Genomic DNA, 26,893 nt, shown 5'->3' on the forward strand with positions numbered 1-26,893 from the left:
CCATGTCGGTGTAGTCAAATATTCCAATGAGTCCCTCTGTTTGTCTGTCTCGTCAGCTCTGTCTCACATTTGCGTTCGACCCGCCACCATTTACTGTGTGTATTTCTCCCTGCTCGGCGCCCAAACAAGGCGGCCATATCTATTCTCTTTCTGTCTACGTTTGAAATGTGAATGAAACATTGAATGTGGTTGTACTATTCAAGAATGTTTGAAGCATGGAATCCTGCAGGGACGTGTCTTCGTGACTTTCCATACGCATGCTTTTGTTCATCTGTTTTTTTTTCGGCTTGTGTTTGGAACCTGTAGGTTCAGAAGGGAGGAGAAGATCTAGAGAAGAGGAGGAGGAAGAGGCTTTGAAAAGAAAGCAGCTCCAGGAGGAGCATCTCAGTAAGGTCGGTCGAGTAGCTTCACCGTCAACAAACACGGTCAATATTAGATGCAAAACATCTGTTTTTCCAAAAGCTTTCGATAGCTGTGTAACTCTTATGAGTATGCATGTTTGTAGATTCAGTCCGGTTTGGGGAAGCTCATTTTGAAGGAGGAGATGGAAAAAGAGCAGATAAGGGAGCGCCATGCACGAAGCCTCTCGGCTCAGCGCTACGATCCCAAACAGACCAGCTGTGATGCAGGTACCGAGCAGCTTGGTGATCCTTTTTTCTTATAGGTTAGAATATACCATATCCTCTAACATGGTATATTCCTGATTTTCATTTTTTAAAATCTAAAAAGAAATATAAGGAATTAATTATTAATTGGCCAACATTCATATTTCAGATCAGCCTTCTCCAACCAAAACTAACTCTCTGCCTGGCTATGGAAGAAATGGGCTACATCGGGTGAGAACATACTTTTATATGAATACCCACTACATAATGAGGTTAATGGCAAAGGGTGCAGAGTTCTCTGAATCCTTGATTTCCAATGTTTTGCCAACTACTGACATCAGAGTTGCACACATTTTTCTTATATGGTCATCTCGGGCACGGTTATAACTGTGGGGCAGGCCTTACAAGCACTCTCATGTGTTTGCAAAGCCAGGCGAGGGGCAGCCAATTGGAGTCAAGTGGGCCTTAAAGAGACAGAAGTTAAAATGGTGTGTTTGAGGCCTAGACTGAACTAAGGGGTTGCATAATGGGCCTGTAAAAGATAAGTAAGGACTTTTTTCTTTTTTTACTTTAAATTATGCAATGCTACTTTACTGGAGTTCCAGAATAAAACATGGAGCTGGAAATGAGTATAATAAGTCCACCTTCAAATGCAGTCTGTCTTGACATCAGTAGCAGAAACACTAATTCCTGATGTGCCTTAAATATTTCAATTAAAAATTAAATGAACTTGTCTCAGTTGAGAAAGAAAATGCCGACATGTTAATGCTGATGTACTGTTCGTGTGTTCCTGCAGCCTCAGTCCACAGATTTCACCCAGTACAACAGCTATGGGGACATGTGCGGAGGAGGCAGAGGTGAGAGATACTACCGAAAAACAGCCACCCAACAAATCTCTTGTCAGTTTTCACCAGAGCTATTCAGCAGCAGTATTCAGAATCGGCTTGCTACGTGTACATAAGTAAACATGCATTTTGAAATATTTGCACAATGATTCGCGTGTGTCACCAAAGGACAGCAGTGTTGTAAATAGTAGCTTGGCAGGGGACTTGACAGCAAAACCATTAACTGTGAGTCTCATTTTCTGTCCCATTTTGTCCTGCAGAGTTTCAGGTATGTCCCTCATCTGCTTTTTCACATGGCATGCCTCCTCATCTTGCATCACACATTTTGCTTGCACGTGGGTTCCAAGAAAAATTTTGCCCTGAATGCACACCGCCCACTCCTGCTACATGCTTGCATCACTGTTGGATTATTGTCAGCTACGGGGCATGAGCGATTTCAAATTCCTCGAATATGAGAATCAAACATGCACAGCCCGGTAGCTGAACCAGTGTACTAGAAGTCCAATATACAGTCATTGCCTCATGCCTTGTTCTGTGTGTTGTGTTATCAGTGTTATGACTCAAAGCTAAACTCAGTATGTAGCTGTGTCATTTTAAAACTCACCTGAGGGAACGTAGTCATTCAGAAAACATGTAAATGACTGCCCATCGTAAATACTACTTAAGGTACCGAACAGTATCCAGGCTACTTGCTCCATCCAGTGAAAATTGTGCCCACTGTCATTAGTGGACATATTCATGCCATTATCCCTGCAGTCCCCTTCCACTATATTACATTTGTGTATGTTCTGTTCTTTAGCACATTAAGGATGGCCGTGCAGCACTTGCAAGGATGGACAGGGGAGTATCTATGCCTAATATGTTGGAACCGAAAGCAAGTATCTTCTTCTTTTTGTACTGATGACACTGTAATCTACATACTGTAGATAGATCTCTTTTTTAAATTATATATTGTTCACTTCTTCAATGGAGTTTTTTTTACTGTAATAAATCTCATCCGGATAAAAAAACAAAAACGTCCGAGGCGATATGGCATAAACCCTGTAGTGTGGGGACATTGGTGGAAGAAATACTTTTGCAGGAAGTGAAAGGCTCACCTTAGCCGGGTTCAGCATGCTGCTTTAGGAGCTGCCGAGTCACTCTAGCGCTTAGCATGCCGGCTTCTCCATGCTCATCTGCACATAGCTTTGATTTAAAGTGGCTGGATACTGTATGCACCATACAGTAGAGAATCCAACGCCCAAATTGTCATCCAAACAACTCATATCACTATATACTGTGTAGTATATAATGGCGTATATGCATTACTGTGTGGATATGAGTTGGTGAGAGGCTTCAAAGATCTTCTAGTTGCTTATCATTGAATGTGATCAATTTCTTCTTGCACCAAAGGAGCTAGCTATTTAAAAAAAAAATCCAAACACCTTAGATTTCCAGGACAGTCATACCCATGTGGATTTACTTGGCCTACATTACAGTTTGTTTTTTTTTTAGTTTGCTTTAAATTAATCTAAAAATTACAGCCTGTTACGTAACTCTGTTTCCATGTTTTCCCCCTAATCCGTTGCACGTTTCGGCACCCAAAGTGAAAGAAAGTGCACACGTCATAGCACCTGCATTTCCCCAGTGACTTAAAAAATACAACGACCCAGTCAGCCTCCTGTCACATACCTGTTCTCCCACCCAGTGCTCCCTGTGTCGCAGTAGAATTACTAAAATGTTCCAATTTTATAGTTTTGTTTCATGAAAATGGTTTGTAAATTGTTCTGAAGCTGAACTCAAAAGCTTGTAAATCTGACTTGTCCACTGATGAATGTCTCCTCCTGAAGGTGTATCCCTATGAAATGCTCATGATAACCAGTAGAGGGAGAGCTAAACTGCCCAGGGATGTGGACAGAACCAGACTGGAGGTATCGGTTTTCCACCTGACCTTCTGCAATTAATACTGCATTTCTCTGCTTTGTGTAAAGAGCATGTTACACAAATACGACCGTAGCGAGGAATATGCAGTATCCATTTGCTTCTTGTCGTTTCTGTTGTGACCTCTTTTTTTATGGCTTTGGTGCTAACTGAGAACACCCCCCCACCCTCCCCTCCTTTTGTTTTTTCTCCACCTTTGTTCTCACTTCTAGCGCCACTTAGCACCTGAAACGTTCTTTGACATCTTTGGAATGGAGATCCAGGAGTTTGACAGGCTTCCCCTGTGGAAACGCAACGACATGAAAAAGAAGGCCAAGCTCTTCTAGCACTCAGAGCCGCATGCATTTTCTGTACATTCAGATAGCACACAGCAGCTGTAATCTAGATGTAGGTTTTGGTTTATTTCCTTTTCTTCTATATATATTTTTTGTTCTTTTCTTTTTTTTAAATTTGATTGTTTTAACCTGACATAATCACGGAAGCCATGAACTGGACTCTTTGCTCTGATGCTTCCTGAGACTATGTACTGAAAGACTTGTCCTGTTAGACTTGCACTGTCAACGATGAGCGGGAATCTCTTCCGCGTTCAAAAATGACAAAGAATGAGACTGGACGATGAACAGGGTCATGTTCTTTGGTTTGAATGCGCTTGTTTTACTTCTTGCTTTGCTTCGAGTGGAACCGCTTTTCTTTTCTTTCTTGCTCGTTTCTTCCTACTATTTCTCTCGCTGTTGATTCCTGTGGAACTTTGTAAGTACAGTAGAACCTCATGGCGCTCATTACAAAATGTCCATGCTCGTAGCTTGAACATGTGTCAGCTTACCCTCGCTTGGGCTGAAAAGGTTTTAGTCCAAAGTTTGCAAGAATTGGCTCAGTGAGTCTTTGAATTAAAAAGAAAAAGTCACTGGGAAAGCAGTTAGCTTACCCAACAGCTGTTGCATCATCCAAGCACCCGCATATCACTAGTTTCCTTCCCATGGCTACGCACTGAACATCCGTTTGACCCTGACAAAAAATGTCTCTCTTCTCAGGCTCTCATAAACACGGCCAGACACTCTCCCTTTACATGGATTGGAAGTACAAATCGTATTATATTTTAATGCCATATCAAAAGCAAAGTAAGTGACAAATAGCTAAAACCCCTAATGTGTTTGAAAATACTGTTTTATATAAAAAAAGAAAAGAAGAAAAAACCCCACACTGCCATTTGTTGTATTGAATTCTAAGCCAATAAAGCTTTAAATCACCATGAAACATAATGATCCTCTGCTAAACCAAAGGTACCCACCGCCTCTTTTCTGTTTGTTTTTCTTTGTTTGCATTTCACCAATAAACACACGAGCTCAGTGATGTAACGCAGGTTAAGAAGTCATTTTTGGACTGAGTAACTTTTAATCAGATGGTGGCGTCCACTGACCTAAACAAACTCTGATTAGCTAAGTTACTGTTGGGTTACACAAGCTTTGACTTTGACTGCTTTACTGGAGGGGTTTATATATTATTGTGGGTTATGCACTGAACAGATATACACCCACTGGACACTTTATTAAGTACACCTTACTAGTACTGGGTTGGACCCTCTTTTGACTTCAACAAGCTGCTGGAAACATTCACCAGAGATTTTGGTCCATATTGACATGACAGCATCGCACAGTTGCTGCAGATTTGTGGGCTGCACATCCATGATGTGAATCTCCCATTCCATCACATCCTAAAGATGCTCCATTGGAGTGAGATCTGGTGACTGTGGAGACCATATGAGTACAGCACACTCATTGTTATGTTTAATAAACCAGATTGAGATAATCTGAGCTCTCTGACATGGTCTGTTATCCTGCTACAAGCAGCCATCAGAAGATGTGTACACCGTGGTCATAAAGGAACAATAAAGCAAAAATACTCAGGTAGGCTGTGGGGTTTAAACAACACTCAGCTGGTAGTAAGGGGCTAAGAGTATGCAGAGAAAATATTGCTCACACACCAGTAAACATTCACCAGCCTGAATCACTGATAAAACACAGGATGGATTCATGCTTTTATTGTTGTTTATACCAAATTCTGACATTAAATCCAAATGTCACAGCAGAAACTGACACTCATCAGACCGGAAATCATTTGTCTGTGTGAACTATAGCCTCTTTTTCCTGTTCTTAACTGACAGGAGGGGCACTCAGTGTGGTCTTCTGCTGCTGCAATCCGCGATTTGATTCTGCATAATTTGGTTATAACAAGTATTTGTGTGCATGTCAGCTTGAAGCAGTCTGAACATTCGTCTCTGACATCAACATGGCATTTTTACCCAGAGAACTGCTTCTCGCTGAAGAATTTCTCATTTTTGGATCGTTCTCTATAAATCCTAGAGATGGTTTCATGGGAAAATGCAGTAGATGAGCAGTTTCGTCAAATACTCAGCCAAGCGTGTCTGGCATATCATGTTCAAAAACTCACATGAAACATGTTTCTTCTTCATTCTGATGCCGTTTGAACTTCAGCAGGTCGTCTTGACCATGTATACATGCCTAAATCCACCGAGTTACTGCCATGTGACTGGTTGATTAGATATTCGGGTTAACGTCCAGCTGAGCAGGTGAACCCAACAAAGTGGCTGGTGAATGTATTGTATACATTTTAGAATACCACATGGTGAGAAATGGAATCCATCTAAGTATAAAAACCTATTTATAAATTGTTTCCTCTCCGGGTTTGCATTCATGTCATATTGCACTTATACGAGTAGCTTATTGTGACTGACTTCTTCTCGGAGGCCTGTGTGTTCACATTTAAGGTGAGAAGTTTTCTATTTCACCGGAGTCGAATCACTCTTCTGGTGTCAACCCTTCATCATTCAGCACAGTAACCAAACATCAACTACACCATTCTTTAGGAAACACTTGTACACAGCATGGGACAATTTGTAGTTACAAATATTGTAAACAAATGAAACAAACATCAAAATGATTTTTTTAAAATGGGATTACACACATCTTTGAATAAATAGTTTATAACAAGAAGAATTTCAGTAAGTCAAACAGTATAACTCTTAAGTATTAATGCATCCCTTGTGCAGCGCATACATTTGAAAACTTCAGTGTGGCCTCATTCAGTCAGAGAGGGATATTATTATGGGATAAAAATGAAGGATTGCAGTGTCACATGCCACAGAGGAGATGTGTATTTTTTGAGTGATATTTACATAAATTTACAAACAAATTGGCACTGTGAGGTTTGGCTGAGTGCTGTAAGCAGAAACGAAGACCATTTTCCAACAGTCCGAGTCACTTCTGATTCTTGTTTTCTTTTACAGCATTAGATTAGTGACAAAACTAAAGAAAAACTCCATAAAGACAAAAATGAAATATAGGAAACGCCACCAGGCTATATACAGTATGTGTACCGTACATCAAATAACAGTTAAGTACTCATTTAACCAAAAGCTGTGCTCTTTTTCAAAAGTCAGTCATAATAAGTTAACAGTGTAAAAAACATTAAGAGAACGAATGAGAACATTCAAGGTGCATATCGCACACCCCCAGGAATTTCATCATAATCGGAGGTTTGGCAATTCTGGGTCTAAACCAGAGGAAGGCCAAATACAATCAGAAGGAGAGGTGAGAAACAAATGAATTAATCAAGCCTGACATGCTTATATATCAGATTTTCCTTTGAATTTAATGTGAGGTGACAGCTGACAAACACTATACGGTGCGTTTAGAGGTCATGGGGCCTCCCAGTGACGACTGGGAGAAAACTGAAACAAGAAGCTACTATACAAATTTAACATACCTGAAATCATCCATGTAGGAGTGACAGAAAAGAGCTAAAAGAAAAGAAAAAAAGGAAAAGTAGTTCAATTCTTTAAACAAGTAATGGTGCTAATAATGGTAACAATTTCTTGGACCTTGCAGAGAACTTCATTTTCTCTAATTCATCCAAGAAAAAGAAGCAATGAACCCACTGTGTGAAGGTACGGTATGTGTGAGAAACATTGTGATGGTAAAACTATAACAAAGGTTTGCCAAAGCACATGATAAGTATAAAAGTAAGTCATCAGCATATTGTAAAAGTTCATAACCCTAACCCTTTCATACAATGATTCATACTATAACAAGTCTGAAACAAGGCTATCATGGCTGATAGAAGTATTTTCCTGTCGGTCATTGCTTTGTTGCCGTTATCATTGCATCATAATGAGCTTCTGCTTTTGCAGCTGCACTTCACTGCCAGATCCACTTTGTTAGCTTCAACTGAGGTTTTCTCAATATGTGTGAAACCCTTTCTTTAGGAGACACTGGGAAAGCACCAAGAGTGTCTAAAGAAGCAGAGAGAAGCAGTCAAATATAGGCTGAGGAAACTCGCGGCACGACAGTCAGAAATCACAGTGAGTTTCGTTCCGTTCACAGAACAGAGAGGTGAAATAATTACTCGTGACAGGGCTGCAATTAACTTCTAAATATTTATGCCCGACTCAGAAAAAGTCCTCAGTGATAAGGAAGAGTATCATTCGGAAATATCAAGAAATCCAAGCTGTCCTGGATGAGGACCTGAGGATTACCCTGTCCCACCTGGAGATGGAAGAGCGGGCTGCTGTCTCTGCCTTGGATGAGCTCATGGAGAGGAACTGTTCTCTGATCCAGGAGATAGAGCAGGATCTGGCTAGACTCACTCTGGCACTGGACCAAACGGACACAGAGCCTGATACAATGGTGAAAAAGTTGACAATAGCCAGATATAACTGGAAATGTTATGTGTTTCCTGTCTTAACAAAAATATAAATCTGATAAAATAAAAATAATCGAGATTATTTTTTGCTTTTTCCCCCAGTCGTTCTTTTCATACCCTGAACAGGAAGACATGGAAACAGCAGACAGGTAGGGAAATTAATTCTAATCTATCATAGAAATAAGCTTCATATTGTACGTACCAACAGATGATATATATGTTTTTTTACTTACTGTGTGCCTCCACTAGAGTGATTGATCTTCTAAACCAAACAGACCCAAGCAGTGTGAGCCTGGATGAAGCTAAAGCTGAGCAGATCATCAGCCTCACCAATAACATGCTCCTGCTTATCTGCTCCCAGACCCCGATGATCAAGAAACTCATCAAGAGCTGTCAGTTCACATATTTTTATATTATTTATGATTACAATCAAACATTGAATTAAAACATTGTTAAATTCCAAAATGTAAAATATCTCCAGATTCCAGCGAGGTGTGCCTGGATCCAGAAACCGCCCACCCAAAGCTGATCATCTCTCCCCAAGGCGATAGTGCCACATATACGGACACCTGGCAGCAACTTCCTGACTTACCTGGACGCTTTGACACTACCCTCAATGTCATCAGTTTGCAGGGCTTCAGCTTTGGTCGCCATTACTGGGAAATCGATGTAACTGGGAAGACTTACTGGGAGCTCGGTGTCACCTACCCCAACATTCCTCGGAAGGGCACAACTGAGGACTGCTGGCTCGGCCGCGGGCCTGAGTCCTGGTGTGTGGAGTTTTTTGATGGCGAGTATACGGCCTGGCATGGAGGCGTTCCGCATCAGCTGCCTTTCACGAAGCGTTTCTGCCGGATTGGTGTTTTGTGTAGTTTTCCTGCAGGGCTGGTGATGTTTCTCGAGGCGGACAAAATGACACCGCTGTTTGCCTTCTGCACGGGAACCTTCTCAGACTGCCTCTACTTAGCTGTCTGCCCTGGTCATGACCACAATGGCAACAATGCAAAACCTATTGTTATCTGTAACCCTTCATCTGCCAACAGGGATCTCCGGTTTACTTCACAGAAGAGCTGTTGAACAGTTACTTTTTAAGCTGCTACTCCACAATAAGGCAAAAATATTAAAGCTGTAACTAACGACTTTTTAAAATAAAGAGATTATGAAGTTTGAAGCGACTCTGTGAGCTTGTGCAACATTCTGACAGTGTTAATGCTCAGGCTGTGTAATGCTTTCTGTGCTCACAATAATATTTCAGTGTGATGCTGTTACGGTTGTTACAGTTAAGGCTGTGGGAATCATGCATGTCCATCACTTAGACCTTGAGACTTTCAAATTAAAACCAGGGTGTTACTAAAGCAAGAGCATCATTCTTTGTGAAAGTCTAAGAAAATATATCAGGTACTAATATGTTTAGTAACTGTTTGGGTATCGCATGAGGTTTTCATGTAGCAGGGGAAAGTCCTCAGCATTGCTAACACATTATGGATCAGCTGGATTTGCCAGCTATTTCAGTGAATTATGATTTTAGTAAAAGCACACTGGTATTTATCCTGATATAAACCTATGTGTGGATCCAAAGTCTACATTCAAACAAACAGTCAGTCCTAAGCAAACATGCTCTCTGCACCTGGGCATGCTTGGCAGATTATCTTTTATTTCACTTAACATTTTTTGATGTGAGGAATTTGTTCAGGCTGGCAGACACAGTTATTATGCTCCATTAGACTAAAAAAAAGAAGATTTTTTGCCCTTAATAAACATTAAGACATTTTTTTAATGCAGCTGAAATGTATAAATTTTAAATGTTCATTTATTTAAACAATTAATCATTAAGAAAAATATGCTTGGTATAAACATGAATGTATACCAATCAAGTAAATTTATTTGACCACATTTCCTGAAATGTAATGTTTTACACTGTACTTATGTAACCAAAACTACATGGAAAACATTCATGTAGATATAGTAACTTAAAGTCAGCATTTGGGGGAAGATATCTTTTGATTTTAAATGTGTTTTTCACAAGCGATTGGTAAACTCAGCTGAATTTTTCCTATTATGTAGGACCATAAAGGTAACTATCTAAGAGCTCAGTTATAATCAATACAACTGACTCAGCAACACGGATGGATGCCAGACAAAAAAAAGAAAAAAAGAAAAAAAAAAGACAGAAAGAAAGGGCTAACTCAAAGGTTAGTGTACTTACCAAATGTTTGGAAAAGTGCGAGGGCTCCCCCAGTCAGCTCACTCTCATGTTACTCTCCTACATGTCTTCTGGTCAACTGCCATCATGAACCTAAAGCTCCTCTTCCTTTGTCTCTTCTTAGCGGTGCTCTTCATACCTGCTGAAGTATGTATTAACTGAATTTAATAATCACATGCGTTGTATGTTATTTACATTGTGGCATTTTCTGTCAAAAAACACAGTAGATCACGTTTCTGTTTAAAAAGGTTAAGTCAATAGCTTTAGCCACATATACAGCTAGATAGACAGATAGACAATGGATGTGTACGTGCTCTTATGTTATGCTGTCATCTGCAATTCCTTAAAAAATGTAGTTGAAACATAAACACGACAAACATCGGGACTCTTCGCATCCTGGAAGACATGGCAGACATCCAGAGTCTTCAAGTCCTGAAAGACAAGACAGACATCGGGACTCTGCACAGCCTGAAAGACATGGGAAACATGAGAAAAAGAGACCGAAAGGAAGGTTTAAAGATATAATTGAGGGTTAGTACTCCTTTATGTTGCTTTTGTAACATATATAGAAAATGGTTTGAAATGTAGTATTTAAAGAATTAAAACTGTAAATCTAAAGGAAAGTATTGTTCTAGATATCTTCTTTAAGGTCGTGGATGAGGATGATGAGGATGATGAAAATGGTCATTCAGACTGGCTTGATAAGTTTGTGGACCGAGACGGTAAGATACTAACAAACGTCTCGTGCAAATCTGTGGCATGTTTTCTTCCAATGCTACAGAGGAAAGGTTTAATTTTGACATTACGGTGTGTTGTCATTTTTTATTTCTCAGGCCAGTGCACCCCAAATCCTTGCCTTAACAATGGTGTGTGTAAGGAGAAAGGCTGGAGAAAGTTCAAATGTGACTGTCCCAAACCTTACAAGGGAATAAAATGCGAGAGAGGTGTGAAGAAAAAAATCCCTTCTCTCCATTCTTTTGTCAAATTGCATATATATATATATATATGCAAAGTGTAAAAAAACAAACTGAATTAATGTTATTAAAAATATCCTAATGGTGTTATTCTCTAAGGTCCAAGAATTTGTAAAAGAGGTCAATGCGGGCATGGCGAATGTGTACTGACTTCAACTCCTCCGCACTATGAGTGCAAATGCAAGCGACCCTTTCAGCCTCCAGACTGCAAAACTAGTATGTTGATATATATATATATATATTTTAAAAAGCCCAAATTCCTCTTTGGTGAGGATTTTAGCAGTTACTGAACAACAGCCTAAATTTTGTTTTATTGTTCTCCAAAGTTTCAGTTTGTAATCCTAATCCATGTAAAAATGGTGGCACATGCATCAGAGATGAAAATGACTTTGACTGCCATTGCCCCGAAGGGTTCGGAGGACATTTCTGCCATGTTGGTAAATAATTCATTCTACAGTTTTTCTTCATATATATTTATCATAATTCATTTACTCACTGAGTAATTTACATTTCTCAGGTCCAAACGACTGCTATGTGGACGATGGAGAGTCATATCGTGGCAATGTGAGCGAGACGGATGATGGTGATGAGTGCCTCTACTGGAACTCCCACTTCATCCTGGCATCGGGTGTTAATCCCTTCACCTCCTTTGAGGACAAAGACGGCCTTGGCCCTCACAACTTGTGCAGGTCAGAAGTAACTCCATTTATACAATGTGCAGAAAACACCTATAAGAGGTCTGTCTCAGTGACGTTTTCTGATTCAGGAACCCTGACGGAGAGCCAAAGCCCTGGTGCTTTTTCAGAAGAGGCCACAGGTTACTGTGGGACTACTGTGATGTGCCAAAATGTCCTGTATCGACACGTGAGTTTTAAAGTGATGGGCAACATTTTGATCTTGAGTGTTGCCAGCAAAACATCTGTGCCATCTTCTTGGATCTGTGTTTTCAGATGGGCCGCCGACTGAGGTTGCTCCTACACAGCCTAAACCACCGCAGCCAGAACCGACACAGCCTAAACCACCGCAGCCAGAACCGACACAGCCTAGACCACCGCAGCCAGAACCAACACAGCCTGAACCACCGCAGCCAGAACCGACACAGCCTGAACCACCGCAACCAGAACCTACTGGTAAGCTGCCAGCAACTGCCATACCATCAACTGGGAAGCCCATCCACCCTTCTGCGACACCTCTCCCTCCGACTACTGGACCAAAACAGTTTGCCACCTGTGGCATACCTCAGCCAAAAAAGGCTCTTACCCGAATCTTTGGGGGTCTGAAAGTCAGTCCAGGAGCTATACCCTGGCAGGTTTCTGTGCAAGTGAAACCAACGGGCTCCGCTCAGCCATTCAGACATGCCTGTGGAGGAATTCTCATCGCAAGTTGCTGGGTGCTGACAGCTGCACACTGCATGTAAGGCTGCAAGGTTGAAGAACCAGATTAATGGCAGATTAGAAGTAAGACAACGTAATATTGACTGAACCCTTTTGTTTTTTATTTGCACAGTGAACCAAACAAGGACATGCAGGTGCTGGCTGGAAGTCTGTCAGTGAGTAAGCCAGACCCCGGAACTCAGACCATACCTGTCGAAAGGACTATTAGAAATCCAAACTACAGGGAGACCAATGAAGCTGTTTACAATGATATAGGTGATACTTGTCTCAAATGTCTCTGTCATTTTGTTCAGATGTTCTTTCTTTGAGTTTGTGGTGACATTTATATCTCACACATATTCCTAAAGGCTTGTTGAAGCTGAGTGGGACTCCTGGTTTTTGTGCCAATGAGACCCAGTTTGTGAAAACAGCCTGTTTACCAAATGCGCCACTGCCTGATGGGACGGAGTGCAAAATCTCTGGATGGGGTGCTACTGAGCAATGTATGTAAGGTTACAAAAAGGTTGCCATTTTTCATGTACATAATTTGGCTTATTTGATAAACACTTGACATTTTCTATTTTAAATGAAGCTTGAACTCTTTTCCAACATTTGATGACCGCTCCTTAATGACAACTTGACACCTCAATATATCAATGCAGATGTGGTCAGATGACCATTACAACAGGTTCTGGGTTTTTCCAGTGGTATCCATAGCTAGCTTTACAGGCAGAGATCACCTTCAGTAACTTTTAATGAACATTCACTCATTTTGTTCTGGAAGTGGGCATGAAATATGAAAAAAAGAAACAAGGGTTACCCCCTAATATATTTCTGCATTATCTTTGCAGCTAATTATGGTTCCAGCCACCTGCTGGAGGCCAATGTCCTGCTGATCAACCAGGAAAAGTGCTCTGATCATTCTGTTTATGGGAACATGCTGGACAATTCCATGTTCTGTGCTGGCTACCTGGAGGGAGGGGTGGATTCCTGCCAGGTTAGGACATTTGAATGTTTGATGCTGTTATAACGTGTTTATTACTAACGCATCTACAGAAAGTTATTACATTAGTTCCAGTAGTAGCATATAGTCAGCTGTACAATTTTGTTTCAGGGGGACTCTGGAGGACCATTGACGTGCATGCAGAACAACGCTAATGTTGTTTATGGAGTGGTGAGTTGGGGAGACCAGTGCGGGAAGAAGAACAGGCCTGGGGTCTACACACGGGTCACTCATTTCCTGGACTGGATCAAGGCAAATACTGAAGGAGCAATTCCTTGAGCAACCTTTGTTTCTCACTAATATGCCCACCAGATCTCCAACCACTACACACTGTACGCTTTTCCTAAAATGTAATCAAATTATATGATTATTCAAACTATTCATAAATGTACTGGATATTAGCTGGATTGTCTTATCAGTTACACATAAAAGATGGAAAAATCTGAAATCCGCTGTTATAACATAAATGATGCATGCATGGAAAAAACCCTAAGGCTTGAATTACTTTTTTAATTAAGCAGAGTGTGTTTGAGTGGCTGTATATGTGTGAAACAAAGAATGGAAAAGAAAATCTCACAATATAAGTAGCTATACCATGTTTCCTCTGGAAAATGGGGCAAGTTGCATCACTGAACTGAAAATGTCCTAAAGTTGTGGCAGAATTATTACATGATGCAAATAAATGCTTCTTCTTTCTGATGTGCTGTGTTGTTCCTGTATGTCCTCACCAAGCCCTAGGGTGGCTGAACTTTCAAAACCCTGTGATGGGTGCATAATGTTACTGTTTACAAAAAAAGAGAGAGTTATATTTTCTAATTGTGTTGAATGTGAATTTTCAGACTTCTTCTTCTTCTGCAGAAAGGTATTTATTTATTTACAATGAGCAAAAGCGTGATGCACAAAGAATTGTGTAAATCAGATTGTTAAGTGTCTTAATCTTTTCTAGACATATAGCGTTACTGTTCGTGTTATTTGACCTCAGTGTATTGTCTGCTGCAGGGCAACAACTCTGTAGGGCCATTGACATGTGAGACTAAAGGCATGCATGTCCTCCATGGTCTGATGAGCAGTTTACACACGGGTCATTTACTTTATGAACTGCATCAAGGCACACATGAGAGCTGCTAAGCTGCAGAAAGAGATCGACTTTGCCACAGAACAAATGCACTGTTTGAACCTGATACCACTTAATGAAATATTTAGCGTACATGTCAACTGCAGAAACGGCAGTGCTGCAATGATTACATAACTTTAGTCTTGACATTATAAAGTCACGGATATGTCTGCAGATGTGTCTTCTCATATATTATTATATAACCTAATCTTAGCAAGACGTTAGAGGTAGGTATATTCGTTAAAAGCCGTTGTAGCTTTACCAGAGTCAAAGCCAATCACGGAAACTTGGTGGTAGTCAATATTTTTGACAACCTAGATTTGTACAGCACGCTGGACATTTTCACAATGTAATTTTATGTGAGCACAAATGGAAAATTACACTTAAAATAATTATTTGATCAGTGACTCTGCATCCCACAGAGGCAGTTAAATGCTTCCTGTGAGTTCACTTTTCTCCTCACGTGTATGCCAATCCCAGGGGTCCTTTATCCAAAACAAGGTAAGAGGCTGTGTGTTGACTCCGTTCATATCAATGCATGGGTTAAAAATGGGATAAAGAGGTTCTGTGCACTGCACACAGAAGGAGTGAAGCAGCCTCATAGCGTCGGCATCATAGAATGACAGCTCCCCCTTCTGGAGGTTTGCAAGTATGCCTAGCTTTCTGACTCTCTTTCCAACTGACAGCTGCTTTTCCTGAGTATCATGGCACGCCATGTACTGTCCGTCTCCATGGTAGATGCACCAAGATGTGTTATTTACACCCAGACTGGAAGAACTCTGGCTTAAACTGCCTTTTTTATCGACTGACCCCGTGGTCACACCTATCATCCAGAAGGGCTTGTCTTGGACAATGACTTCCCAGTAATGCTGGCCACCTGTAAAACTCTCCTGAGCAAGGACGCTATACTGTGAGTCATATGGCTGAGGGCTATGTCCTTCACCGAAAGGTTGGCGTCTCCAGTACACTTGTTTTCTGTCTTGGGATAACTCCAGCTTTGGATGAGCTGTTTTGAAGTCTAGGAGAGGAGAACTTAAGTCTGCAAATACAAATATTTACTTAGTACACAGTTATAATGATAATGAGAGTTGGATTTAGAATGTCAAAGGAAAAAAGCTTTACTAACATGACCACATTCGTGGAAAATGTTGGGACAGAGCGACCGAGAGTTCATCCACCAGCCTCTCTACTGTTCTCAGCTTCTTAGGGTCACAGAGGTCTCTGTTTACTTCTCGGATTGGAGCAACTTCCAAGGGATCACTGCAAATAAAAATAAAAATCATACCACAGGAAGGCTCAGTGAATAATTATATGGAGCAGCGTAAAGCATGGGCAATTTCAGGTTACAAACTGGACTCAGCAATATACTCACCAAAGATTCTGTGATGTGATTTGCTGTTTGAAAACAACAGGAAACATTTGAGCTATATTTGTGCTACACTTCTGGTCACGGTAAGTGATCATGTAAACCCTACCTGCAGAAACCGCAGATCATTGGTTTCCTGGAGAAGTGATTTGCTGGAGGCTCTGAATGCATCTATCTCTTTGATCTGAGCCTCTACAATGCTCCTCTGGGCCTCCAGCCACTCTGTCATGCATGTCTCCTCTGCGTCTATAATCTGCATCATTAGACGCTCATCGCCATTCAGCACGACGTGGATTCTGCTGTACTTGTCTGAGATTCTCTCTCTAAACTCTGCAGCAGAGGTCTATGAGATAAATGCATTGTTAGACAAACAAGAATGGCTTCCATCAATTTAAAAAGTTAAGCAATTTAAGAGTGTGATTTCTGTATTGGTTGTACCACTGTTTGTGTATACAGTGACTCCAGGTCTTTGATGGCATGTTCAGCTTCACTTCTCCTCTTTAGTAGCTGGTTCATTGAGGTCTCAAGCATACTCTAGAGACAGAAATACAACATGCCTCTGGTAAAACAACCAACCAAACAAACAAAAAACAACAGGAAGAAAATAGATAAATATTCCTCACAAGTAATGAAAAGAGATTATAATAATCACCTTAAAGTCTGCTTTGGCTTCATGCAGTTGAGAGGCTTTGTGATGTTTGTGCGTGCCAACCAGGACACACAAACAGCACACAGGTACCTTTTCCTCCATACAGAAGAGCTTAAGCTCATCGCGGTGCTCCCTGCACTTCAGAGACAGTGGATCGCTGGTCACCTCCACCACTGTGTGCTCCCTTAGAGCAGACCTCTGTTGGTGGAGCAGGGCGTGAGCCTGGCACAGCGAGGCATCGCAAGTCAGGCATGTTCTTATGGCTACTGATGGCATCTCTATGCAGTGGTCACAGCAGATAGTTGATGATGATTTAGTTTCACTAGTTGAAGCTGCTGCTTGTCGCTCTGCTGCTGACAGCGTCTTAGTGGTGAAGTCCTTTACTTTGGTCTGAAGGTCTGCATTTATCTTCAGAGTGAGGTCAGAGGGGAGAAATATCTGACACTCCGGGCAGAAGAAAGGCCCCTCATCAGACACATCGGTTTCCCAGACAGCCTGTATACAGGTGAGGCAGAAGTCATGCCCGCACTGCAGCGTCACAGGATCAATGAAGAAATCCTGGCACACAGGACACTTCAAAGTTTCCTCCATGGTCCCCATAGCTCTGTGTACAGCTGTTATGGTGGCTCAGTGTGCACTGTGCTTCTGACTGTCCTGCTCATTAATGTTTCACAGGTCTGTCCTGGCATGCACAAACGCCACTCACGTGGCTTTAGTGTCACATTACTGAAGACTGTTTGTTTTGGTTTTTTGCTTCACTAGCAGGTTCAAATGGTTGACACACAAATTAATGGCACAGTTTCAAAGAAATTGATTAAAATACAAGTCAACAGTCCAAAATGCAGGGTCATTTAATAAAAAAAATGACAGGAAAAGGGAATCAATTTAGAGTGAAATTTCTTTAGTTTGAGCACAGGTGTGTGATAAAGTAATCTCAACTTGAGATCTCATAGGACGCTTGCTCTTCCGGGTGTAAAAAGAGCCAGGAAGTCACGTGAGTACTTAAGCGAAGCTTGTTTTATTTTGTGAAGATATAATTTCGAAAACTTGAAAAAAAAGCGATATTAGTTGTTTACAGTCACGCTTGTTGTTGTCAGAATTACATTACAAAATATTTCCCTTTAAAAAAAAATATGTTATTGCGATGTTATATTGCCCCTAGAAGAAACGACATTACTTTTTAAAATATGCCTATTACTTGTAATTATAAATAACAATAATAGCATAATACATATTGCAAAAGTCTGCATTCTCTGTGATATAGACGGTGCATGCTGATAAAACTGTTCTGCACTCTTTACACAACCCAATCTTCGTTTCAGCGTTAAGTGTGTAGTACTGTCACTCGACGTCTCTGTACTTGTGCAACCCGAGCTCACTCACAAAAAAATAAAATAAAATTCATGCGTACGTTAAAACTTTCTTGCGTAAGCCAACGTCTTATGTCGTTTCTCCCCCCGATATTTTATGTACACGTCGTTCGTGAATAGCATTACGGCACTTCCCACACAACGTGGGCTGTGGATGTGGCAGTGAAGCGCTGCGATTCTCACTGAATACGTGTCTTCATTTCGCCGTTCACTTACAAGTGTAGCTGTGGTTGGCTTTCCAGGTCTCCATCTCGCTGGGTAAGGAGTCTTTTATAAAAAATCTCTTCCGCCTGTTCTGTCGAAAACCGAGGCAAGTTAGGCAGCTCACAACAGCTAAAGCTAGCTAACGTTAGCTAACCTAGGTATGTTTTGACAGAAGTACTCGACACGTAGCTGCTATAGTCTGATAAACTACCATGCAAACTGCAGTTCGTTCATATGTATTACAGGTTATACAAGTGAAAAGCGCCCAGTCTATTGCCCTGCCTATTATTGCTGGTATTTTTCTAAGCTAACTTGGTGCAAAACAATCTTTAATGAGTCAGTGTGTCAAGTCCAAATATCGCATAACACTGATAAGAAGAAGACACATGATGCAGAGCTTTCAAGCGACAGCAAAACTCCATATATCTATTTAAAACGTTGGCGTCAAGCCTGTTTGTTTTACCCAGAAGCTGCTTATTTAATTTGATGCTATTCCATTGTTAAACTAACCATGCATTGCTTTCTGTGCTCATCACAGTGGTCCTGAATTTTCAGTGCCATGTTTGCCAGGTTGGCTTCCTGCTCTCCTCTGCCATTCAGAACACGGCAATCAAATGTGTGCCCAGTCTACATCAGAGCCTTTTCCCAGGCTAAATGTAAGTGATCAGCCAAGTGCTTCATCATACTAGGCTTGTACACAAATCTCAGGATCACTTCGATATGTGTTGGTTCTTCCTCGGTTGCCTATGCCTGTTAAAATGTGACTGTTTTCTTTATTCCCCGCAGTCGTTCTCCCTCGACCCCATGGGAAGTCCTTTGCACACCGCAGTGAGCTGAAGCAAGCCAAACGCATTGTAGTGAAGCTTGGGAGCGCCGTGGTAACGCGTGGAGATGAATGTGGTCTGGCACTGGGACGACTGGCTTCAATAGTAGAGCAGGTAATAATGTTGATACAGAGTGTCTTTTATAGAGGAATGACTGCTCCAAAGAAAAGAGATCTTAAATGTTATTGTTTCTGTGTTCCATCAGGTGGCCATGCTACAGAATCAAGGCAGGGAGATGATGATTGTTACGAGTGGTGCTGTGGCATTTGGGAAGCAGCGACTGAGACATGAGATACTGCTGTCTCAGAGTGTCAGACAAGCTCTGCATTCTGGGCAGAACCAACTGAAAGACATGGTGAATAAGCTTTAACAGAAGGAACTTGGACCCTCTATTTTGTAAATGTAGACTGTATAACAGTGTGCTGATTTCTTTCTTTCGAAATCTTGTTAACTTTGTTTAAATCTCACTGTCTTTCAGACAGTCCCAGTTTTGGAAGCAAGAGCCTGTGCAGCTGCTGGGCAGAGCGGTCTGATGGCGCTGTACGAAGCTATGTTCACCCAATACAGCATCTGCACTGCACAAGTATGTGCTCTACGTTTGGCATAGAATAAAATACCTACAGCATCTGACTAAAATGTCACATACTTCTTCACATTTCTTTCCACCTCCTTAGATTCTGGTCACCAATCTGGACTTTCACGATGAACAGAAGCGCCGGAACCTGAACAGCACGCTACATGAATTGCTGCGTATGAATATCGTTCCGATAATTAACACGAACGATGCTGTTGTTCCACCCCCTGTTCCCAACAGTGACCTACAGGGTGTAAATGTGGGTACACCTGTTTTTGCATGCAATGTTTCCTTTGCACCTGAGTGAGAGAGGGAAGCTTTTGAAATGTAGTAGCAACTGAACTTGTTACTGACCTGCACGGTGTTTTTTGCTTAATGAAAAATCGGTTTGTGTTTCAGGTAATAAGCATCAAAGATAACGACAGCTTGGCTGCACGGCTGGCTGTTGAAATGAAAGTAGACCTACTTATTGCCCTGTCTGATGTCCAAGGTACAGATATGACTATTTACATAATATTTTCTTTAATTTGCATTTAAGAATCACAGTAATGGCCAGTATGTTATTTGTGTAAATGTGTAGATTATGTTTATGTTTGTATGTATAATAAATGTGAACCATTATTATGCATAGTATTACAGCAACTGCCATATATGTTATTGATGCTTTGCTTTTATTCATTAATGATTGCCAGGTAGTCAGACATTAATAGAAGACTTTTTTGTTTTTTTCGCGTTTTTGTTAAATCAGAAGATATCTATGTATGTGTGGTTTATTTTTCTTATTTTTTCCTCAGGCTTATACGACAGTCCGCCAGGAACAGATGATGCCAAGCTCATTGATATATTCTATCCCGGAGACCAACAATCTATCACATATGGGACTAAATCCAGAGTTGGTATCGGCGGCATGGAAGCAAAGGTCAGTGTGACAGATAATAGTTCATCTCACTATATGAAGAGGCAGAGTTCTTTCAGTAATGAAAATGTTGCATTACACTAAATCATGTTGTGTGGCTCAGGTGAAAGCAGCCCTCTGGGCACTGCAGGGTGGCACCTCAGTAATCATTGCCAATGGCACAGATCCAAAAGTCACCGGTCACGTCATCACAGACATTGTGGAAGGGAAGAAAGTTGGCACCTTTTTCTCTGAAGTGAAACCTGCAGGTACTGGGTAAAACCACTCAGACAGAGCATTTGAATCTTTTTGTTGTGGTTTGAGGATTTATGCTTGATGTTGGTGTTATTGACACCACCAGGCCCAACTGTGGAGCAGCAGACAGAGATGGCACGACATGCAGGCAGAACCCTGGCCTCTCTGCTCCCTGAACAGGTAAAGGGGGAAAAAATTATCCTAATTAGTTGCACTGGGTAACCAAATTAAATAAGTTCTACGTCGTAGTGACAGCAGTGTCATTTAATTTTGAATTGTGTTGATCACATCTATGTGTTTGTTTTTTCAGAGAGGGGAGATCATCTGCTGTCTTGCTGAGCTCCTTACAGAAAAGAAAGAAGAAATTCTTAATGCAAACAGGAAAGACATGGAGCTAGCAACAACATTAGGTACAGAGGCAGAGAGCTGGCACACGGATTAGCGTAATCCATACCTGAATGTAGATCTGTGACTCAGATACCATTGTAGTCTATTTTGGTAGGAGTCATTGGGTGTGGCATCGCGTAGCAGAGCATTTACTCCTGCTTGGCAACACGTTTCTCTTTATTGATTGATGCGCCAGCATTTTTATTCATACTTTACTCTTACAGGTCGTCTGTCCCAGCCTCTGATCAATCGCCTGAGTCTGTCAACAGCCAAGCTGAACAGTCTTGCCATTGGCCTGCGTCAGCTCGCCGTTTCCTCCAGGGACAGCGTCGGCCGGGTGCTGAGGAGGACTAGAGTGGCCAACAACCTAGAACTAGAACAGATCACGGTCCCCATCGGTGTCCTGCTGGTCATCTTTGAGTCTCGCCCTGATTGTCTGCCACAGGTCAGACCATCTCTACGCAGTCTGGAATACTTTTTTAAAGTCTTTGGTTTTATATGTGTTCAAAAAGAGTGACATTTTAAATGCTATACTTCAGGTGTCAGCACTAGCAATTGCAAGCGGAAATGCTTTGCTCCTGAAAGGTGGCAAAGAAGCTTCCAACACCAACAAAATTCTACATCAACTCACTCAAGAGGCCCTTTCCATTCATGGTGTAGCAGATGCCATTCAACTGGTAAGACTAAAAATCATTATAGAAATATAATTTTAGTTTCCTGGTAGTATTTTATTTGTTGCGATACACTAAAAGAATTTGTGCTGTAGGTGAGCACACGTGAGGAAGTTGAGGATCTGTGCAGACTGGACAAGATGATTGACCTGATCATTCCAAGGGGCTCGTCTCAGCTGGTCCGGGAAATCCAGAGGGCAGCCAAGGGCATTCCTGTTTTGGGCCACAGTGAGGGCATCTGTCACGTCTACGTCGACAGTGATGCCAGCATTGACAAAGCTCTTGATGTTGGTAGGTTTTTAATTGCATTTAATTGCATTTGTCACTAATGCAAACTGACTGGTTTTGAATGATTGTACAAACTGTGTTTCTTTCCAGTCAAAGACTCTAAATGTGACTACCCTGCTGCCTGCAATGCCATGGAGACTCTTCTTATTCACAGAGATATGCTGCGTACTCCTGTGTTTGACCAGATCATTGACTTGCTGAGAACAGAGCAAGTAAGAAACAGGATTATTTGGGTGTATGCTTTGAATGAGATTCAGAAATAGGAAAAACAGCAAGAGAATTTAACACTTTACCCACGTCCATAAATACAGTAAATTACATTTGTTTGTTTTTTATTCTTTAACAAACTATTGGTTATTGCTTTCTTACAGGTAAAGATTCATGCTGGTCCTCGCTTCGCATCCTATTTAACTTTTAGCCCATCTGAGGTCAAGTCTCTGAGGACAGAGTATGGGGACCTGGAATGCTGCATTGAGGTGGTTGACAGCATGCAGGAAGCTGTGGACCACATCCACAAATACGGCAGCTCCCACACTGATGTCATTGTTACTGAGAATGAAGAAACAGCCGAACAGTTTCTGCAACAGGTGGACAGCGCCTGTGTATTCTGGAACGCCAGCTCTCGCTTTGCTGATGGCTACCGCTTTGGCCTTGGTATGTATTTACCTTCAAGTGAACCTAAACTACCACTATTTTGAAAATAAAACAAGGTATTTAATTTTACTTTGTTTATTTTGCAGGAGCTGAGGTTGGTATCAGTACAGCACGGATACATGCCAGAGGACCTGTAGGTTTGGAGGGACTTTTGACCACCAAGTGGGTCCTTCGAGGGGAGGGACACACAGTGGCTGACTTCTCTGAGCAAGGCAGCATGAAATACCTTCATGAAAACATCCCTGTGCCCCAGGGGAGTTTCAATTAGAAACCACTGAACAACATAAAGTCACGTGTTTATTTAGAGGTTTGTGTCTGTCTGTAGCGTTTCAACTCACAAGCTGCTTTCACAATCCTGTTTAGGTCTGTTTTGTTGTGTGGTTGGAAGAATGGAGGCAACTTTTATCAGACAACCAATATCCTGGTTTTGTGAACCTATGAATCCATGTGAAACCCAAGAAAATTGACTGGTGGCTAAATGAGAGAAAACTGTAACAGTAAAACAGAACTTAGGACTGGACAAAGCGCTTTTCACTCCAACGCCATTTTTGTAATTGCATAAAACTAAATCATTGTTCCAGCTGTGATTTTCTAAGTTATTTTTCTACATGCAAACTCTCCCTTGGTCTTGTTTATGCAGGATCTTGTTTTGGATTTACTTTGCTGTCTTTCCTCTTTGCACAGATAATTTAATAAATATGGTGTACAGTTCTTTAATTATAACTTGTGGAATTTTATGTGTCACAAAGCTTTTGGTGAGAAATCTGCCCATTTCCCCCCCCCAACGAAGGTCTTTATTTTTGTAATTTTTTGTTTTAGTTTACTTAATCCATACGATGTTTAATTTAAGAGTGGGGAAGCAGCTGTTGGTATATAGCCTGATTTCAGTTATTACTTTATTTAATTGATAGAACTGAGTTTTTAAATAATCTTCTTTTGATTACTAATGTTAGGACTCACCACAACTGATCATCTGCCTCCCTCTCATCCTCTCCCGTGCATCCTTTTCTGTCACACCAACTCTCTGCATGTCTTGCTTCACTACATCCATGAACCTAGTCTGTGGGCTTCCTCATTATCTGTTACCTAGCTGCTGCATCTTCAGCATCTTTTGTCCAGTATGTCCACTACCCCTCCTCTGCACATGTTCAAACCATCTTAACCTTCTTCTCCAAACTTTATCTCTAAAGTTCTCAGCCTGAACTGTCACTGATAGACAGGATTGTAAATCTGTCTATCTTTGTCAGTGAAAGTGAGCATTTTCATCTGCCACCTCCAGCTTCACCCCTTGTCTTTATGCCAGTGCCACTGTCTCCAAACCGTACATTCAGAACATGTTCAGGCCTCTGAACATGCCTTCATCCTCTCCCCTGCCTCTGTCTTCTTAAATATGAAGTTATAAAGTCATTTCTACAGAATGCGCTGCAATGCATTATGTTTATTTTGATCCAAAAAACAAAAGCTGTTTCATTATTTGAGTGTTACTTGTAACACTTAAACACTTTTATCAGAACTCCCTTTGTTTTACGCACAACTGATGACGTATTTGCTGTGGGCGGGGTTACATGTCGAGCAAGGCTTGCCCGGTCACCTGTCTCAGCTGTCAGCTGTGCTAGATCTTAAAGATGGCAGGAAATAAGTCTTACACTATAGTAGAATATTTCGGGGGAGAAGATGGCTACCGCTGTGGTTACTGTAAAAGCCAAACGGGAAACTTCTCTCGTGGTAAGCTGGGGATGAAGTGTGTGTATATGTGTGTCTGTGTGGAGGATAGCCGGGGTTCTCTGAACTGGCTTGTGCTAATGACCTAGCTCCGTCTACTTTCTGGCATAATAGCCGGCTAACTGTTTTTTGCACTGCACCTATCCCTAATGTCAGTGTATTTGAGTATGTTACATAGACTGTACGCACACTGCGAGTGTAAATATTATTTAGCGTTAGCCTGACATCATTTAGATAGGTTTAAGGTTATTGACCTAGCTCAGGTTTTAGCCGTTAGCTTCTAGCCTAGCTTTTGCTTTCTGGGAAACGGAAGAAGGCTTGTAGAATAAATCAGTTAAGGTTATTGTTGAATGTTTTTTCTGTAGGACAACAATGTTTAACTTGGGGTGTAACAATGCAATTGTAGCATGTTAGCAGTAGATTTGCAGTAGCACCAAGCTAATAGGTAGTCTCTTAAACAGCAGGACGGAGAAGCAAGGCTGCTGCTCTTAGAAAGTGCAGCTTTCTCTTTTTTTTTTTTGTTATTTGTGATGTGACGCCGAGTTTGGGAAATCCAGGATATTTTATATTTTACGTGGTTTAAAAGTCGTATAATATACAATAGGTGACAACGAGCGGCGCATGTGTTATAGTACTTTCTCACACTTTGTTTTGGTGTAACAGGTAATTGTACTTGGCATTACTTTTTCTTGCGAACTCTGTTCTCTAGCTGTGAGTGACAGAGGGATAACAGTGTACTAGTTGAACAGCCTAATTATAAATGCTGACACGTGGCTATATTTTGGAATATTTAGTAAAAATGAGCCTCGATGATGCAGCGATTCATTTTACTCTTACTTTTTAAAAGATCTCACTTTCACATAAAAATGAAAACTGTGAGAAGGGTAAGAGGACACACTGGTGTCATTGATTTGATCTGAGCAGGGCTGAGACAGGTTGACTATAATTAGGGAGGTCCCAGTGTAGTCAATGAGCAACTGGGCACATCGCCTGCAGACGAGAGCTGATGTCTAATCTAAGATAAGAGTGTTAATCTGTTCCTGTTACATCATATGGGTACGACAGCTTGCAGTGAAGAAGGGAGACTTTACTACCTGTGTAATTCTTGTAACTATGTAACAGTGCTACAGGGTTGGAAGTGGATGCAGGTCAAGCGTTATCTCATGTTATATTCTCACTGGCATCATTTTATTTTCCTGGAAAGATGTGAAACATCTTATGCTGTAGATGCATGGATTATGTATATAGTAGCAGTGCGTCTTTACTGTAGACTTTTCTGAACAGGTGCGTCATACGATGTTTTCCCTTGGTGTGATTAGTGCAGTGATATTATCAACAGTGTTGTCAGATACAAATCAAACGCAACTCCTCACAACAAGAGCACAACATCTGCTCTCATCTGTGTTATTGTGTCAGTCATGCCTGAGTGAAGGCTGAAGAAGGGATCTGGTGTGAGTGGTGAAAACACACTCCAGGTGTGCTGTGAGCCACTGTACTCTTATCCCGCCTGCACATGGAATCTATTCTTTGTATTTTAGACTCATGATTCCTGCCTAACAAATTAGCAGGGCTTTTTGGTGACATGTATTATGTTCAAATAAAAGGAGTTAATTAATCAGCATAATTTAAAGCCTTTTAAGTTCATTTTATATGCTCATTATTGGTTTTAATGCACATGTATATGAGAATGGGACATTTCTGCAATTTCAGAGGGTGTGATCATTTTACAGTCATAGGCCAGAAATATTTGAGAGACTAAATGTGTAGGCCCTAAACTTTTTGTATTTAAGCATAACTTCTCTGGGGTTTTAAACAGAGTGAATTTCAATGCTCTTTATTTTACCACTGACCGATAAGATAACTGAAGATCTATGTAACGGGGGAGGGGACAATGATTTGAATAATGCAACATAAGAAAAAACAAAGATTTTGACATACTGTTTACACGTTTATTTATGATGGTGATTCAGTTGTATAGACATACAGTCTAGAAAGTTTTCACAGGAACTTCATACAGACCTGTGAAAAACTAAGGTCACGTCATGATTCATTTGTAGAATCATCATATTGTAGCAGCAGTAACTTGAAGGAATCATTTTCCATAAGAAAAATGATATGATTTTGTCTCAGTCTTTTCACGTTGTTTTGGAGGAATTCTTTGCAACGTTGCTTCAGTTCACTGAAGTTTGCAGTCATTAGTTTATACCCAGGCCCCTGTAATGTCCCACCACACCGTTTGAATTTGGAGGTCTGGACTGTAACTGGGTCACTGCAGTGC

The 26,893-nt window shown here is 41.1% G+C and overlaps 6 protein-coding genes across 21 annotated transcripts in view; 5 read left to right on the plus strand and 1 right to left on the minus strand.

Moving 5' to 3' along the window:
- The window catches only part of ablim1a (actin binding LIM protein 1a), a 36,415-nt gene extending 31,686 nt beyond the window's left edge, over positions 1-4,729 (plus strand). For all 8 annotated transcript variants that reach the window (XM_040034425.1, XM_040034421.1, XM_040034426.1 and 5 more), the window contains 8 exons: positions 307-392; positions 506-629; positions 775-836; positions 1,402-1,462; positions 1,711-1,718; positions 2,250-2,324; positions 3,280-3,360; positions 3,583-4,729. In XM_040034425.1, the coding sequence (XP_039890359.1) occupies positions 307-392; positions 506-629; positions 775-836; positions 1,402-1,462; positions 1,711-1,718; positions 2,250-2,324; positions 3,280-3,360; positions 3,583-3,696 (611 nt within the window). In that variant the 3' untranslated portion in view covers positions 3,697-4,729. The remainder of the gene's footprint in view (positions 1-306; positions 393-505; positions 630-774; positions 837-1,401; positions 1,463-1,710; positions 1,719-2,249; positions 2,325-3,279; positions 3,361-3,582) is intronic.
- Positions 4,730-6,811: 2,082 nt separating this feature from the next.
- On the plus strand, positions 6,812-9,338 carry LOC120735223 (zinc-binding protein A33-like). Its single transcript, XM_040034458.1, has 5 exons — positions 6,812-7,748; positions 7,840-8,073; positions 8,192-8,238; positions 8,339-8,481; positions 8,571-9,338. Exons 2-5 carry the CDS (start codon positions 7,939-7,941, stop codon positions 9,164-9,166), a joined length of 921 nt encoding a protein of 306 aa, XP_039890392.1. The 5' UTR covers positions 6,812-7,748; positions 7,840-7,938; the 3' UTR covers positions 9,167-9,338.
- A 963-nt stretch (positions 9,339-10,301) lies between these two features.
- On the plus strand, positions 10,302-14,248 carry habp2 (hyaluronan binding protein 2). Its single transcript, XM_040034432.1, has 13 exons — positions 10,302-10,439; positions 10,649-10,823; positions 10,928-11,014; positions 11,126-11,236; positions 11,366-11,482; positions 11,593-11,703; positions 11,784-11,955; positions 12,033-12,130; positions 12,217-12,679; positions 12,773-12,915; positions 13,008-13,142; positions 13,491-13,636; positions 13,754-14,248. Exons 1-13 carry the CDS (start codon positions 10,380-10,382, stop codon positions 13,919-13,921), a joined length of 1,986 nt encoding a protein of 661 aa, XP_039890366.1. The 5' UTR covers positions 10,302-10,379; the 3' UTR covers positions 13,922-14,248.
- On the minus strand, positions 14,060-17,860 carry LOC120735221 (E3 ubiquitin-protein ligase TRIM39-like). The gene is made up of 6 exons (XM_040034449.1): positions 16,775-17,860; positions 16,561-16,656; positions 16,232-16,465; positions 16,129-16,151; positions 15,883-16,016; positions 14,060-15,795 (listed from the first exon to the last, which is right to left on the minus strand). Exons 1-6 carry the CDS (start codon positions 17,369-17,371, stop codon positions 15,185-15,187), a joined length of 1,695 nt encoding a protein of 564 aa, XP_039890383.1. The 5' UTR covers positions 17,372-17,860; the 3' UTR covers positions 14,060-15,184.
- On the plus strand, positions 17,742-23,616 carry LOC120735214 (delta-1-pyrroline-5-carboxylate synthase-like). 2 transcript variants are annotated; one of them, XM_040034430.1, is made up of 17 exons: positions 17,742-17,765; positions 18,884-19,001; positions 19,132-19,283; positions 19,375-19,524; positions 19,648-19,752; positions 19,844-20,002; positions 20,143-20,233; positions 20,538-20,662; positions 20,763-20,907; positions 21,000-21,073; positions 21,204-21,303; positions 21,505-21,725; positions 21,820-21,957; positions 22,047-22,242; positions 22,330-22,451; positions 22,611-22,893; positions 22,980-23,616. In XM_040034430.1, exons 2-17 carry the CDS (start codon positions 18,905-18,907, stop codon positions 23,159-23,161), a joined length of 2,340 nt encoding a protein of 779 aa, XP_039890364.1. In that variant the 5' UTR covers positions 17,742-17,765; positions 18,884-18,904; the 3' UTR covers positions 23,162-23,616. The 2 variants fall into 2 exon arrangements, with proteins under 2 accessions (XP_039890364.1, XP_039890363.1); XM_040034429.1 differs by lacking the exon at positions 17,742-17,765 and adding an exon at positions 18,249-18,399.
- An 815-nt stretch (positions 23,617-24,431) lies between these two features.
- The window catches only part of LOC120735222 (arginyl-tRNA--protein transferase 1), a 51,643-nt gene continuing 49,181 nt past the window's right edge, over positions 24,432-26,893 (plus strand). For 2 of the 8 annotated variants that reach the window (XR_005696206.1, XM_040034455.1), the window contains exon 1: positions 24,439-24,618. Coding sequence is in view for 7 of the 8 variants with exons in the window: in XM_040034455.1 (XP_039890389.1) it covers positions 24,519-24,618 (100 nt within the window). In the remaining variant the exon portion in view is untranslated. Of the gene's footprint in view, positions 24,619-25,419; positions 25,672-26,893 lie in introns of those variants that run through there. The other 6 variants (XM_040034454.1, XM_040034457.1, XM_040034456.1 and 3 more) reach the window with 5 other exon arrangements.

Source organism: Simochromis diagramma, unplaced genomic scaffold (genome assembly GCF_900408965.1).
Source record: "Simochromis diagramma unplaced genomic scaffold, fSimDia1.1 OVJJ01000481.1, whole genome shotgun sequence".
NCBI classification, from domain to species: domain Eukaryota; kingdom Metazoa; phylum Chordata; class Actinopteri; order Cichliformes; family Cichlidae; genus Simochromis; species Simochromis diagramma.

What these genes read in the sequence shown, in the direction of transcription:
- habp2 (XM_040034432.1), top strand. Translation starts at nt 10,380, where the DNA reads ATGAACCTAAAGCTCCTCTTCCTTTGTCTCTTCTTAGCGGTGCTCTTC. An exon ending in CTGACAGCTGCACACTGCAT is followed by an intron (nt 12,680 to 12,772) that starts GTAAGGCTGCAA and finishes TTATTTGCACAG; the next exon opens with TGAACCAAACAAGGACATGC. An exon ending in GAGGGGTGGATTCCTGCCAG is followed by an intron (nt 13,637 to 13,753) that starts GTTAGGACATTT and finishes ATTTTGTTTCAG; the next exon opens with GGGGACTCTGGAGGACCATT.
- LOC120735214 (XM_040034430.1), top strand. Translation starts at nt 18,905, where the DNA reads ATGTTTGCCAGGTTGGCTTCCTGCTCTCCTCTGCCATTCAGAACACGG. An exon ending in AGAACCAACTGAAAGACATG is followed by an intron (nt 19,525 to 19,647) that starts GTGAATAAGCTT and finishes ACTGTCTTTCAG; the next exon opens with ACAGTCCCAGTTTTGGAAGC. An exon ending in TGGCTACCGCTTTGGCCTTG is followed by an intron (nt 22,894 to 22,979) that starts GTATGTATTTAC and finishes TTTATTTTGCAG; the next exon opens with GAGCTGAGGTTGGTATCAGT.
- LOC120735221 (XM_040034449.1), bottom strand. Translation starts at nt 17,371, where the DNA reads ATGGGGACCATGGAGGAAACTTTGAAGTGTCCTGTGTGCCAGGATTTC. An exon ending in CACTGTATACACAAACAGTG is followed by an intron (nt 16,466 to 16,560) that starts GTACAACCAATA and finishes TTTATCTCATAG; the next exon opens with ACCTCTGCTGCAGAGTTTAG. An exon ending in TTTTCCACGAATGTGGTCAT is followed by an intron (nt 15,796 to 15,882) that starts GTTAGTAAAGCT and finishes TTGTATTTGCAG; the next exon opens with ACTTAAGTTCTCCTCTCCTA.
- LOC120735223 (XM_040034458.1), top strand. Translation starts at nt 7,939, where the DNA reads ATGGAAGAGCGGGCTGCTGTCTCTGCCTTGGATGAGCTCATGGAGAGG. An exon ending in ACACAGAGCCTGATACAATG is followed by an intron (nt 8,074 to 8,191) that starts GTGAAAAAGTTG and finishes TTTTTCCCCCAG; the next exon opens with TCGTTCTTTTCATACCCTGA. An exon ending in CAAGAAACTCATCAAGAGCT is followed by an intron (nt 8,482 to 8,570) that starts GTCAGTTCACAT and finishes AAATATCTCCAG; the next exon opens with ATTCCAGCGAGGTGTGCCTG.